General features: G+C 39.2%; 1 protein-coding gene across 2 annotated transcripts in view; it reads left to right on the forward strand.

Moving 5' to 3' along the window:
- The window catches only part of WWP1 (WW domain containing E3 ubiquitin protein ligase 1), an 81,594-nt gene extending 79,082 nt beyond the window's left edge, over window positions 1–2,512 (forward strand). For both annotated transcript variants that reach the window (XM_015421426.1, XM_015421427.1), the window contains exon 24: window positions 401–2,512. In XM_015421426.1, coding sequence (XP_015276912.1) covers window positions 401–500 — 100 coding nt within the window. In that variant the 3' untranslated portion in view covers window positions 501–2,512. The remainder of the gene's footprint in view (window positions 1–400) is intronic.
- The last annotated feature ends 9,903 nt before the right edge of the window (window positions 2,513–12,415 follow it).

A 12,415-nucleotide genomic window follows, 5' to 3' on the forward strand; every position in this document is an offset into this window, starting at 1 on the left:
ACTGTGAGTCGCTCCAATCCACATCCGTTCATGACAGTGGGAAAATATAAGCCTGGCCTGGTTCAGGCTTAGAAAATCTTCCCAAAGAGCCTTGGGGATGGAGCCCAGAGCAGGAAATCATGTCTGAATTGCTGTGTCCTCTCAGCCAACAAGCTAAAAGGAACTGTTAACATTGTGGTCACACAAATCAGACATTCACACATGGTTGTAGCCCCAGGGTTATAGTTTCAATTTTTCAGAGGTTGTGGTTGTGTCTTCCTCCCAGTTTTTGTCATTCTGAAAAGCAATACTAGCATTTTATTGCTGCAAGTTAAGCATGGTTTTATATATAAAGAAATCTATGGAAAATGTGTGAAGTATATAGACAATCTGATTCTTTTCTCTCTTTCTCTCTCTTTAGTTTTAATCGTTTAGATCTGCCACCCTACAAAAGCTACGAACAGCTAAAAGAGAAGCTGCTTTTTGCAATTGAAGAGACAGAAGGATTTGGACAAGAATAAAAAGCAAATTCTATTCAAAGTAAAGTTGTTCTTTGACAGGCCAGAGCAACTAAATTGCACAGCTAGTTGTATATAAGCTGTTTCTTCTGTACAGTGATTTTTTTGAACTCTTAAAAGTTCTCTGTTCTTCCACAAAGATATGCAAAACAGTTCAACCTTCTCTACTTTATTTATTTTCCCCTCAGAGACTGGCCAGAATAAAATTGAAGCAGAAAGACTTTATTGAAAATGTGTGTATATATATATATATATATAAATACACATTAATGAGCTCTAGTTTTATAGAGCTTTGTAACTTGCATCACAGCCATTCAGGAGAGTCAGGAGGTTCTTGGCATTATACAGAAAAATGTTCAGACTGCTCTGTGTTCTCACTTATGCAACATCTTCAAGATTATTTTTATTGCATGGCTGTCATAAAGGTGTTAAAGGCTTAGGCCAAACGTATCCTCACTATGTAGAAAATGCTGCTGGCTTTTTGAAATGATGGAATACAGTATTCTGTCGGCTTAATTTTAAAGAACTGTAATAGTTGATAACCCTTTTTGCTACATCAGTGTAGCCAAGGTAATGAGTAAAGCCTTTATTACTTGCACAAGAATAATGTACAACAAGATGAATGTGATTCATGTTAAAACATTGGTGCCACTGTTCTGACTTAATGTAGAGGCTGAACAGACTATTCTAACTCATTGAGCAGCATTGAAAATTGTTTACATATTACCTTGGGTTATTTCCAAGAGGAGAGTAGGTAATCTTCAAGGAAAAATAAATCAATAAAAAGATGCTTACATATTCTCTCCTGGTCTGGTACCTTACAGGCTTTTTAAAAGATATGGATGATAAACTTCCATTTCATAGGATTAATTAATTGTTGAGATTTAGGAGGATATGAAAGGTAATGTGAACTGCTCTCTGCTCATTTTCAGTAATGAATCCAAATGGAAATACAGTTACATAAGCTTTGCACAATTGAGCTAATTTTGTTTGTGTTCAGTTTTCTTATTCCTTTTAAGTTGATGAAAAATTCAGATGTTTCTAATTAAGCATCTCTAAATTCTTTTCTTTCATTTAGGCCAAGGCTTTATTTGTCGTAAGTACACAATATAAGTGTGTGTATGTGTATGTACACACACATACATTTAAATTGTTTTATCAGTATTGAGGGCATTTGCTAAACTGCAGAGATGTGTAATAAATTCTAAAACTTACAGATGTGAATTATTAAATGCTACTTTTAGCAAATTGTGCTTCCTTATTATAAAGCATTAAAAATTACCATTTGTATCATGCTTTCAATACTCGCTGTAAATTCCATTAAATTTAACTTATACAGTTTTGTACACACATGAAAGATTTCCTACAAGTAACATTTCTGTAACATATCAGACTGCGAAAACTGTAAATGCAGTAGGACTCTGCTATATTTGCGTTCATTTTCTCAATATAGCAGTTGAATTCTGCCAAAATCTTATTTTTCTACATATTGCTACACTTTGTTATTCATGGATATTAACCTGTGAATGCTTGGTAAAAGCACTGAATTGATTAACAGACCTCCTCCAGTCTGTCTTGTTAGTTACCATATACATATCAAGATGGTTTTAGTATTAGGTTGCCCTCCCACAGTACACATCAAAAACTTCAATAAACTGTTTTCATTAAATACGAAGAAAAGTAATGAAGTTTGGAATTTACCTGAATTATTTATCTAAAGTTTGGAATTTACCTGAATTATTTGTGATAGCTTATATGGAAGAGAGCTTTAAAGTGTCTATGAAGAAAAATGTGGTATGCCTGAATACTAATTAAGAATGGAGGACTAAGTTCAGTACAACAAACACTTGATTAATTTGCACTAATGGATGATGGGGAGAACTTACAACAGCTAATATTGTAAATTGGTAATTAAAATAAAAGACAAAGACAGTGCATCACACAATGTACTCTGTCATTTATCAGTTCTTTTCCCCTAATAAATGGGAGTCAAGGGTAACAAATTGGTAACCGGGGGTGGGGGTTAATCAAAGTGAGCTTCAAGAAGACTGCTTCCAAAAAATACAAATATATGAATTTAACAGTGCTAAAGTAAGTAATTGGCTTTGTGAGTATTGCATCCATTTTTTCAGGGAAGTCTTTGGTTTATTTTGATGCTAACTTTACCACTGTGCTCACCTTTTTCCTTCTGCTAGATAATCTCAATCTTGGATTCTATGATTCTCTCATTAATGCATTCTTATGTCAGCCAGTGGCAGTAATTTTCTACATATTATTAAAATACAAAATATTTAATTCCTGGATAATATTGCTTGATGTTTGGGGGTTAGTTGAAGCATCTACTGTAAGCTTCTCAAGTAATTTGTTACTTGCTAATTATCCAAGAAATCAACTTTATATTAATCATGACATAGAATTGCAACATTTAAAACATTCTCAAGTCAGCCAAGTATATCCGTATACTTATATGCAATCTCATACAGGTTAATTCCTTATGCCTCATGAAATATAAAGGTTTTATATTATTTCCTAAATGCAAGAAGGTTTGGACTGAGATTATTTTAAACACACCACTACTGAAAATTCATTTTGTACAACAACATACTTAACTAGTTATGGAAATATGAAGTGGGGCATGTTTTAAAGATCTTGAACAAAATATGAGCTAGATGGTGCTGGATCCAGATTATTGTTTGTTCTAATCCATTTTATGTTTAGTCCATTAGAAGCAGTCTTCTGCATCTATATCCCTAGTTGGGGAGTAAACTGTGTGCTATGTTCACAGTTTCTCCCATCTCAATAGTTAGGGTTAAATCCAGCAATTCCTTTAAAAATATTAACAGTGCAAATTGATGCAGTTACTCTAAGCCAGTGATACTCTGGTTTGGGAGACACATGTGGCTCTTTTAGCCACTGTTTCCCAATGTGGCACCTGCCAAGCATTCTAGAAAAGTGAGCAAGATCATTGTCCTATAGAGTTTGTGGTTCCCACCTTGAACAAGCTCCTGCAACAGGGACTGGAGGATGGGTAAGCTGCAGACGACATGCAGTGGTTGGAAGTAAAGAGCCACCATTTTTCTGCAGCCTCTGCACATTCATCCCAGCACAGGGATGGCTGTCAGGAAGAGAAAAGAGTACAATCACCATGGGAGCCACCCTGGAAAAAGCAAGCTGCCCACAGAGGTGGTGCTTTTACTCCTCTTTCTCAGATCAGCTTCCTCTCCTATGGGAGCCTTGGAAATTTCATACTGTCTCTCTATTTAATGGATGTTCCTCATGCTGAGGAGAGTGAGAGAGCAGAGGAAAGCATAGTGCCCGCATCTCCTGCTACCGAAGGTCTAGTTACCATAGGAACAGCTTGCCACACTAGCACACTCTTGGGAAAATAGCAATTTGGCAGCTGACTGCCTAACTTCCCCTGGTGCCCATTTAAAATAGCATGTTTGAATGGTGGTACAGAAAACACCTGCAAGCATTTAAAATAGTAAAGAATTTATTTAAAATAAAATGTCCATGTACATACTGTCTGCACAGTAACAGATTCAGCAAGGAATACAAAAGGAATACAAATTGTCTTAACCCTATACATGCCCTAGCTGATCTTGTTCTAAGACAGGCTCTTTAACTTAGAAATTTCAGTGTTCTAAAATCTTTCAACTTCCTTAGAGTATTTGTCTGAGCAGCCAGTCTTTGTCTGCTCCACGTGGCAATGGCCACCATCCAAGATGGAACTTGATGTGTGACTTCTGATAGAATCAGCCAAAACTGAGGCCTCTTCCTCTGTGACAAGGAACTTAAGTATTTCTATTTGTCCACCCCCTGTGAGTCAAAGAATCTTTTCCTGAGATCTTCAGGAAAATACAGCCTAGCCTCTTGCATCCCCAGATCTCTGTGTCAACTTTTAGGTGTCAGATTCCATCTACAGTGCAAGCTGGCAATTGTCTCTGGCCCAGATGGCTATTAGCATTTCCAAAGCTTTGACGTACTTGGTGATGCCTTGGAATAACTCCCCCCCCCCCCCCCCCCGGCCTTCCTTCTACTAGGAGAGAGAAAAATTTTAAACAAATGTGCAGTAAAAAGGTATTTTCCCACATCTGCCAATAAGAAAAAAGACTACTGATATTTTAAGAATATAACTCTTATGGCATATGCTTTTGCAGACTAGAACCCACTTCAACATATGTGTGAAGTCTGAAACACAGTATATTACACACACACGCACACACATATGGAGGAAACCTAAGAGACTCATAGGGGGGATTACATCCTCCCCACGCTCTTTTTGCATCTACTTACTAGCCAGCTTGCTCACCTCTTCCAGTCTGGCTTTACCTACATCCAGCCAGATAAAAGGAGACAATGAGCAGATGCCAACCCCTATAGGGGTATTTCTTTTTGTCTAGGGGATTTAAACCTTTCTCTTCATTTTAATTTTTCATATTTTTCCTGCAAAGTTATGGGTTTGTTTTTTTTACCACAGGTCCAAACAAAAATACTTTTGTCTGTACACGGCTCCAGTGTATAGATTTAAGGATCCACAACTAGGGCCATCTGATTTAGATATGAAAATGTGTGTACAGAAAAATATTGCAATCAAATGGACATGGGAATGGAAGTAGTAGTCTGTAACATTTCCATGCATGCTCAACCATGTGTGAAATAATTATAGTGAGAACTCAGAAAAGTAATTGGTGAGAACTCAGTCTTTGTAACCTTGATAAATACTATAACAAATTTGTCTTCACTGAGGTCTCAAGACAATCAAATTCATAATAAATTCTTGGTGTACTGGTTAAGAGTAGCAGATTTAAATCTGGGAGAACCGGGTTTGATTCCCCACTCCTCCACATGCAGCAGCTGGGTGACCTTGGTCAGTCACAGTTCTCAGAGCTGTTTGCTCAAGATTAGCTCTCTCAGTCCCACCTACCTCACAGGGTGTCTGTTGTGGGGAGAGGAAGGGAAAGAGATTGTAAGCTGCTCTGAGACTCCAAGTGGAGGGCAGGGTACAAATCCAACTCTTCTTCTAAGTCAGAAATTTTATGCTGGAATTCCCCTTGTGGAAGCATGGTCTTTGATTCTGCTTGTGACACTTGGGAATGGGTGGTATATGATTAATTTTCTTGCATCCCTTCACCTCTATAAGCAGCTGCTATGTGAGATTTTAGTTATATTAAAACTGTGCTTACAGTCCCAAATATTCTGTTTACCCTTTGCTGGTGAAGAGCACTAGATTTTCACCCAAATAAAATAGAAGTTTTACCTAAATCCAAATGAAGGTAAGTGAGTAGAAGTTGACTACAGTTAACTCGTCTGGATGGTCTGAATGGGACTCAGAACACAGGTATTAGAAATAGAATTTAGTAGGACATATGATTAACTTCCTCTAGATCAGTTTCAGAGGGTAGCCATGTTGGTTCCTCTAGATCAGAGCCTTTGGTTTATTTGCAGGTACATATTATTGTGTCAAAGTATTTCCGCAGTAGTGGCAGATAGGAGCCCATGTCCAGCTCAATTAATGGTTTACAGAAATTATCTAGGTACAAAGTTTTTTGAATATATGCAAAAGGATGAAGTTTGGATATCCTCAAGGTCAAGGGAAGGGTCAAACAGCATTCCTGTCTACAGTATTTCTTAGAGTAAAATATTTTCCACAGGCTAAGGGAAATTTTGCTAAGGTGTGAAAGAGGGGATGTCTGTTAAAGAAGAATGTTTTCCAGGAGATAAGCAGGCAGCAATCTATATTTTAGGTCTAAGACATTAAGTGAATGGGTTTCTCTCTGGTCACAATGCAGGACAGTTAAATAACACACTGGCTCGGCTTGTGTGATCCTTTCCTAAGGGGAGCAGCTTCTTACATTCTGAGTTCTGTAGGGAACAACACTTGGCCAAGACATCTGTATATGGTCCCTGCATTAACACAGATTCCACAAGAAGTCTATTTGAACGAGAGCGGCCACTGTGCTTAGTGGAAATGGGGAAAGTGTTACATTGCTCTTCTTTGTAAGTATTTATTTGACATTTTTAGTGCATCAAGACTCTTCTGATTCATCTTAGTATGAAACCAAAGGAAATCTAGTTTTAGAAACAGCTCTTGGGACACTTGAAGGGAAATTTTCTTTATCTGAAGTATACTCAGCTGTTCATTTAAGCTTTTATTTCATTGCTGTTTTCTACTATTTAGCTTCCAATTTTTGTTTTCTCAGCTTTCTCTGCCTAGCTTGTCCTCTCTCTGACTTTTTATAGTACTAATTTCATCTAGGAGTGCATTCTTTTAAAAATTCTTCTGCTTGTTCCTCTTAGGACCATTGCCATTCCCCTGCATTCTACTGTTTTCCAATCCAGTAAGTCAGCTTGCAGCCTGTGACAGACTGCACAGAAAAGCAGGATTTTTTTTTAAAAAATGCTGCTTGGTACAGAGTCAGGGAGGTTAGGAGTTAATCTTCCCTGGAGAGAAGAGCTTAGGTGACTGGTTGCTCTGCTCGCTCTCTGATTGGCCAACATCAGCTGAGAGAGAAAATAAAACAGCTGATCTGGAGGAAAAAGGGTTTTTTTTGCAATTTGTCTTTCACAAATTGGTCTTTCTAAAGTCTGAATCAGTAGCCAGAGGGTTTGGCTTCTGAGGGGACATTTGGGAGTCAGTGTTTTCTGACAGGCAATAGTCAGAAAAGTACTTCTACAAAGAGAAGAAGAGAAACCTCAATGTCTTAGAGAGATTAAAATCGCTCTGAGGGAAAACTTTACTTTCTGAGTCAGAAAAGTACAAAACAGCCTTATACAGACAAAGGATCTGGCAGAAGGTCTGGGCGGTTAGAGAGATCTCCCATACAAGCCAAATAGTAAAATGAGTTACTGCTTCTTCGAGATGAGAATAACTTCCTGCCAGTGAAAGGGGTTGGGAAGAGAACCCTGGTCTGTAATGAAGGGGAGAAGTTTAGACACCTCAGGAGTTAATGAAAATCACAGCCCTGAAGATTTTAAGTGCGTGACACTAGAAGTGATTTGTCCAAAACCTTACCAGATTATTGACACATGTAAGATGTTATTGCAGAGGGAAGCGTTTTGGTGTTTTAGACTCAACAACTGCCAACCAGCTGGACTTAATACATCATTGGATTTGGCCAGTTTTCTGTAGCAACTTAGGTGCTGCAATAGGACATTCTCGGGTCTGAATATATACTATGCTATTACAACTGTTAATGTGTAGAAGTTTTTACTATATGTACTGCTTAAATAATGTAGGATTTCTGTTTGTGTATCCCTTGATATGTAGGTTTTCTTTAATGATTTTACTAAAACACTTATTTAATCAGAAGCGTGAGGTACCTTTAAGGAATGAGCATATAAGGGTTTAGATAGTTACCACCGGATAAGGCTGATTTGCCCGATTTTGCACTATGGTTGGTTAGACATCTGAAATGAATACAACAAATGCTTTGTGGTAAGAACTTTATTAACTTGGATAGTAATTATGTAACCTATTGTAATAATGAAGCGAGACTAGAATGATTTAAATATGAAATTTTATTATAGAATGGAGAGTCGGAATGTTTGTGACTTCTGAAGAGTACTTCTTTATGTATGTATTACAGTTAACGATTTTATGAATTGGCATCGGGTATGTTTTGGAATAACTATAGAACATGTTTTATCAGGAATCTGTGATGTAGGAAGAAGTCTCCGCGAAACGAAACTTCTACTCCGGACATTTTCGTCCATCATCTGTTAGACACAATGTTTAGGAAATAAATGTTACAGTATTTTTGGAATTTTGCATACATTTAGGACAAGTTATCATCATTATTACAAATTGTTACTTGCACTATTGCAGTAGTTTTGTTCATTTTGGCTTAATCATACTGCTACCCCTTATTCCATTTGTTTTTAGTACCAACATATATTACCCTCAGGTCACAAGCTCCTGTAAAAAGAAGGATGGTAAGAACTTGACCTGAGGATGCTTCTCATCAGTTGCAAGATTGTTTTGAGAGGACAAACTGGGATATTAAACACTGTATAGACAGTGTTACTGTGGATAGATGCATACGGATCTATCCTAATCAAAAACCCTGGATGATGAGAGAGGTACAGCGACTTTTGAAGGAGAGAAATATGGCCTTTAGGTCTGGAGATATGAACCTTTATAGCTCTGCCAGAGCCAACCTGAAAAGAGGTATTCGACAGGCTAAGCTGGGCTATAAACAGAAGATTGAGGATAATTTCTATACGAATGACATGCAGCAGGTGTGGCAGGGGATTCAGAATATAAGTATAAACCAACTCTTGCTGCCGTGGATGGAGACCCTTCATTGGCAGAGGAGCTTAATCTCTTCTTTGCCCGTTTTCATGTGGAGCTGAAGGGGACAGCCATATTACAGCCATCTGTCCATGGCGGCCCCTCAGGGTAGAAGAGCATGAGGTGAGGTGAACGCTGAGGGCTGTGAATCTGAGGAAAGCGGCTGGACCTGATGGCAATACAGGATGGGTGTTGAAAGATCAGTTGGCAGGGGTCTTTACTAAGATCTTCAACTGGTCTTTACACCTGTCTATTGTTCCGTCGTGCCTAAAGTCCTCAATTATTGTTCCCCTCCCCCAAAAATCTACAATCAGTAGTCTAAAGGATTATAGACCAGTTGCACTCACTCCGGTTGTGATGAAGTGTTTTGAGAAATTGGTACGTAGTCACATTGTTTCATGCCTTCCATCTACATTGGATAGTCATCAGTTTGCATATAAGGCAGATAGATACACGGAGGATGCCATCACTACCACTCTCCATACCACTCTGTCACATCTGGAGCAGGCGGGGAGTTATGTGAGGCTGTTGTTTGTGGATTTTAGTTCTGCCTTTAATACCAGCCTCTCATATAGATTAGTGTCCAAATTGGAGGGCCTTGGACTCTCCAGCTCTATATGCCTCTGGATTTTGAACTTCTTGACGGCACATACCCAGAGGGTTAGGGTAGGGTCCTACATGCCCACAGCCCTTATCCTTAATACCGGTTCTCCACAAGGATGTGTGTTGAGCCCCTTGCTCTATACCCTCTATACGCAGGACTGTACCTCCACCCACCCCAGTAACACCATCGTTACGTTTGCTGATCACACCACTGTGGTGGGGCTCATCTCTGGGAATGATGAGTCTGCTTACCGGGATGAGGTGAAACGGCTTTGTGTGTGGTGCAGGGAAAATAATTTGATCCTCAACGCCACCAAGACCAAGGAATTGGTAGTGGACTATAGGAGAAAAGAGAAACTTCTGGTGGTGCGGCGCTGCGCTACGGGCGCGTCCCTTGGGAGCTCCCAGGGAAGCCCGGCTTGTGAGCGCTCTTTCGGAGCCCCCCCGAGGTTCGGGGTGGCCCCGCTTGGTTCTCCTGGAGGGAGACCAAGAGTATGAGGCTTGACCGCCCCCCCGTTTCCCTGGCAAGGATGGGGGGTGACCGGTTTGCCCCGAAGCAGGAGCGTCACAGAGAACGGAAACATGGCCGCCATGTTCCCATCAAGCAGCTGCCAGCCGTATTTTTAAAACCTTTCTTTTTGTTCATTTTAAGTTTTCTTTTACGTTTCTACGCCACCCTGAAGGACATTGCACAACCCGACTGAAGCGGAAGAAGTTATTAAACACCCTCTTTTTTCGGCGGTCTCCCCCCCCCCCACCGGCAAAAGAAAGCGGCCGGGAAACTTCTATGGGCAGCGAGCGAAAGAGGATTGGGGTAAGGAAAAACGCCTGTGGGTCCTACTACTATCTACCAAAAATGCTACCAAAATAGCTGAAGAATCGTGGGAATATATTTTGTTCAATTACTTAACTGTAAAGCACTCGGAGACTCGAGAAAGAGATACAGGACTCAATAGTACGTGAGCTCAGATCCGATAACTTTCAAAAAGCTTTGCAAGCTGAATTAAATAAAGCACTTAACCAAGTGTGGGATAATATGTTGAAGAATTTGCAATGCCCTTCCGATAAGGAGAACAATGTTACAGAGCAAACAAAAGAGACACGGGAGAGAAATGAACTGCAGCGAATTAAGCAGGAGAGAGAGCAACAAGGTATCTTATATGATCTTAAAGAAAAAAGTGTATGTGAGCGGGACATACTGAACAGGACGGAAGAAAGAGAGAGTGGGAAAATAGGACCGGACAAAAAAGTATGCTTGTTAAATGCACAGAGCAAGGAAGAAAAGAGGAGGAAGAAGAGGGAAAAAGTAAAGAAAGGTTTAAAGAAATTGAAAGACTCTAACTGTAAAAAACTTCTGAACTGGGACATTAAAAATCGGGAAAAAGATAAAGAGTACAAAGATCAGCGGCATATAACCGAAAATACAGAAAATCAAAGCAGAAAAGAAATACAACATAATGCCAATACAAAGAGGGGCAGGGCAAAGGTTTTTAGTAGGAGGTGATGCTTTAAGAGAAACTGAGACCAGAAGGATCTTTTAATGTATTGGCTTACATGGAAACTGTATCATGTGTTTTTTGCCTGTACTGGCATGTTTGATATTTTGTAATTTGGTACCATAACTTGGAGAAATAGAGACCTAGGAATGAGCAAATAGATGACATATATATATACATTAAATGCTACTTAGCAATTTCTAGGAAGGGCGAATTGCTCTGATAAGTAGGAAAGAAACAGATTACTTTGTTATCATATGGGTTAGTTGATGCCGGTTGTAGAATAGGAGTTGAACAACCTTTAATATGAGTTTGAATACTAATATAACTTCCTCTTTATGAGTTGCTATCTCCCTTGTTTCTGGAGATAAAGCCACAAGTTAGGTTGGAATGTTAATTAACAGTGGGCTGGAACTGGAGAATTTGCTGGGGTTCCGGATGTTTGGGTGTAAGCTTAGGCGAAATGAAATTTACTGTGTGGAACTGAGTCAATATCAGATTTTTATTAATTTTGGTAAGTAGGTATCTGAAATTATAAGTAGAAATAAGGACCTAACAGGTCTGGAAATTTACAATTCAATGTGAAATAAGCGGTCGGAAAATAAGTACAGATCAGGAGAGATCTGTGGGATAAATAAATCTGTTGTTAGGAGAATGGGAATCAGTTATAAAGCATGCAAGTAACTAAAGTGGTGTGGAATATAAGCGTCATATGGAAGGGGGTTGGGGGGTGGAGGGATTTATGTGTGCATTGTGTTTGTGTTTGTTCTTTATGTGTTAAAAAACCCAATAAAAATTGTTTAAAAAAAAAAAAAACTATAGGAGAAATAAAACGGACATCCAGCCACTGGTTATTGGTGGAGAACGAGTGGAGAGGGTGACTACTTTTAGGTTTTTGGGAGTGACTATTTAGCAAAATTTGACCTGGAGCGCTAACACCATTGCTCTGGTGAAGAAGGCCCAGCAGAGGCTCTCTTTTTTCAGACTTTTAAAGAAAAATAACTTGAGTGAGAAAACATTGATGTCCTTTTATTTTTATTTTTTTAATTTACTTGGGATTTATATCCCGCCCTACCCAAGCGGCCCAGGGCGGCGAACAAGTGGCGATGCCGGAATAAGGATGTCCTTCTATCGCTGCTCAATAGAGAGCATTTTAACATATTGTGCCTGGTTTGCCAATTGTACGGCTGTGGAGAGGAAAGCGCTCCAGAGAGTTGTTATTACAGCCCAGAAGATCATTGGCTGCCCTCTCCCATTCCTGGAGGAATTGTATAGTTCTCGATGTTTGAAAAAAGCAAAGAACATTTTGCAGGACTTGCCACATCCTGAACATTCCCTGTTTGAACTGCTGCCTTCGGGCAGAAGATATAGGACAATTAAAGCAAGGACAAATAGATTAAAAAATAGTTTTTATTCGAGAGCTATTATATTATTATTATTATTATTATTTTTTTTAAGCTGACTTAAAGTTCTCCTGATTTGTCATGGAAGAGTTACTGAGAGACATCCAGGAGAAAAAGGACATC

The sequence above is a fragment of the Gekko japonicus genome, unplaced genomic scaffold (genome assembly GCF_001447785.1).
Source record: "Gekko japonicus isolate JY-2015 unplaced genomic scaffold, Gekko_japonicus_V1.1 scaffold766, whole genome shotgun sequence".
Classification (NCBI taxonomy): domain Eukaryota; kingdom Metazoa; phylum Chordata; class Lepidosauria; order Squamata; family Gekkonidae; genus Gekko; species Gekko japonicus.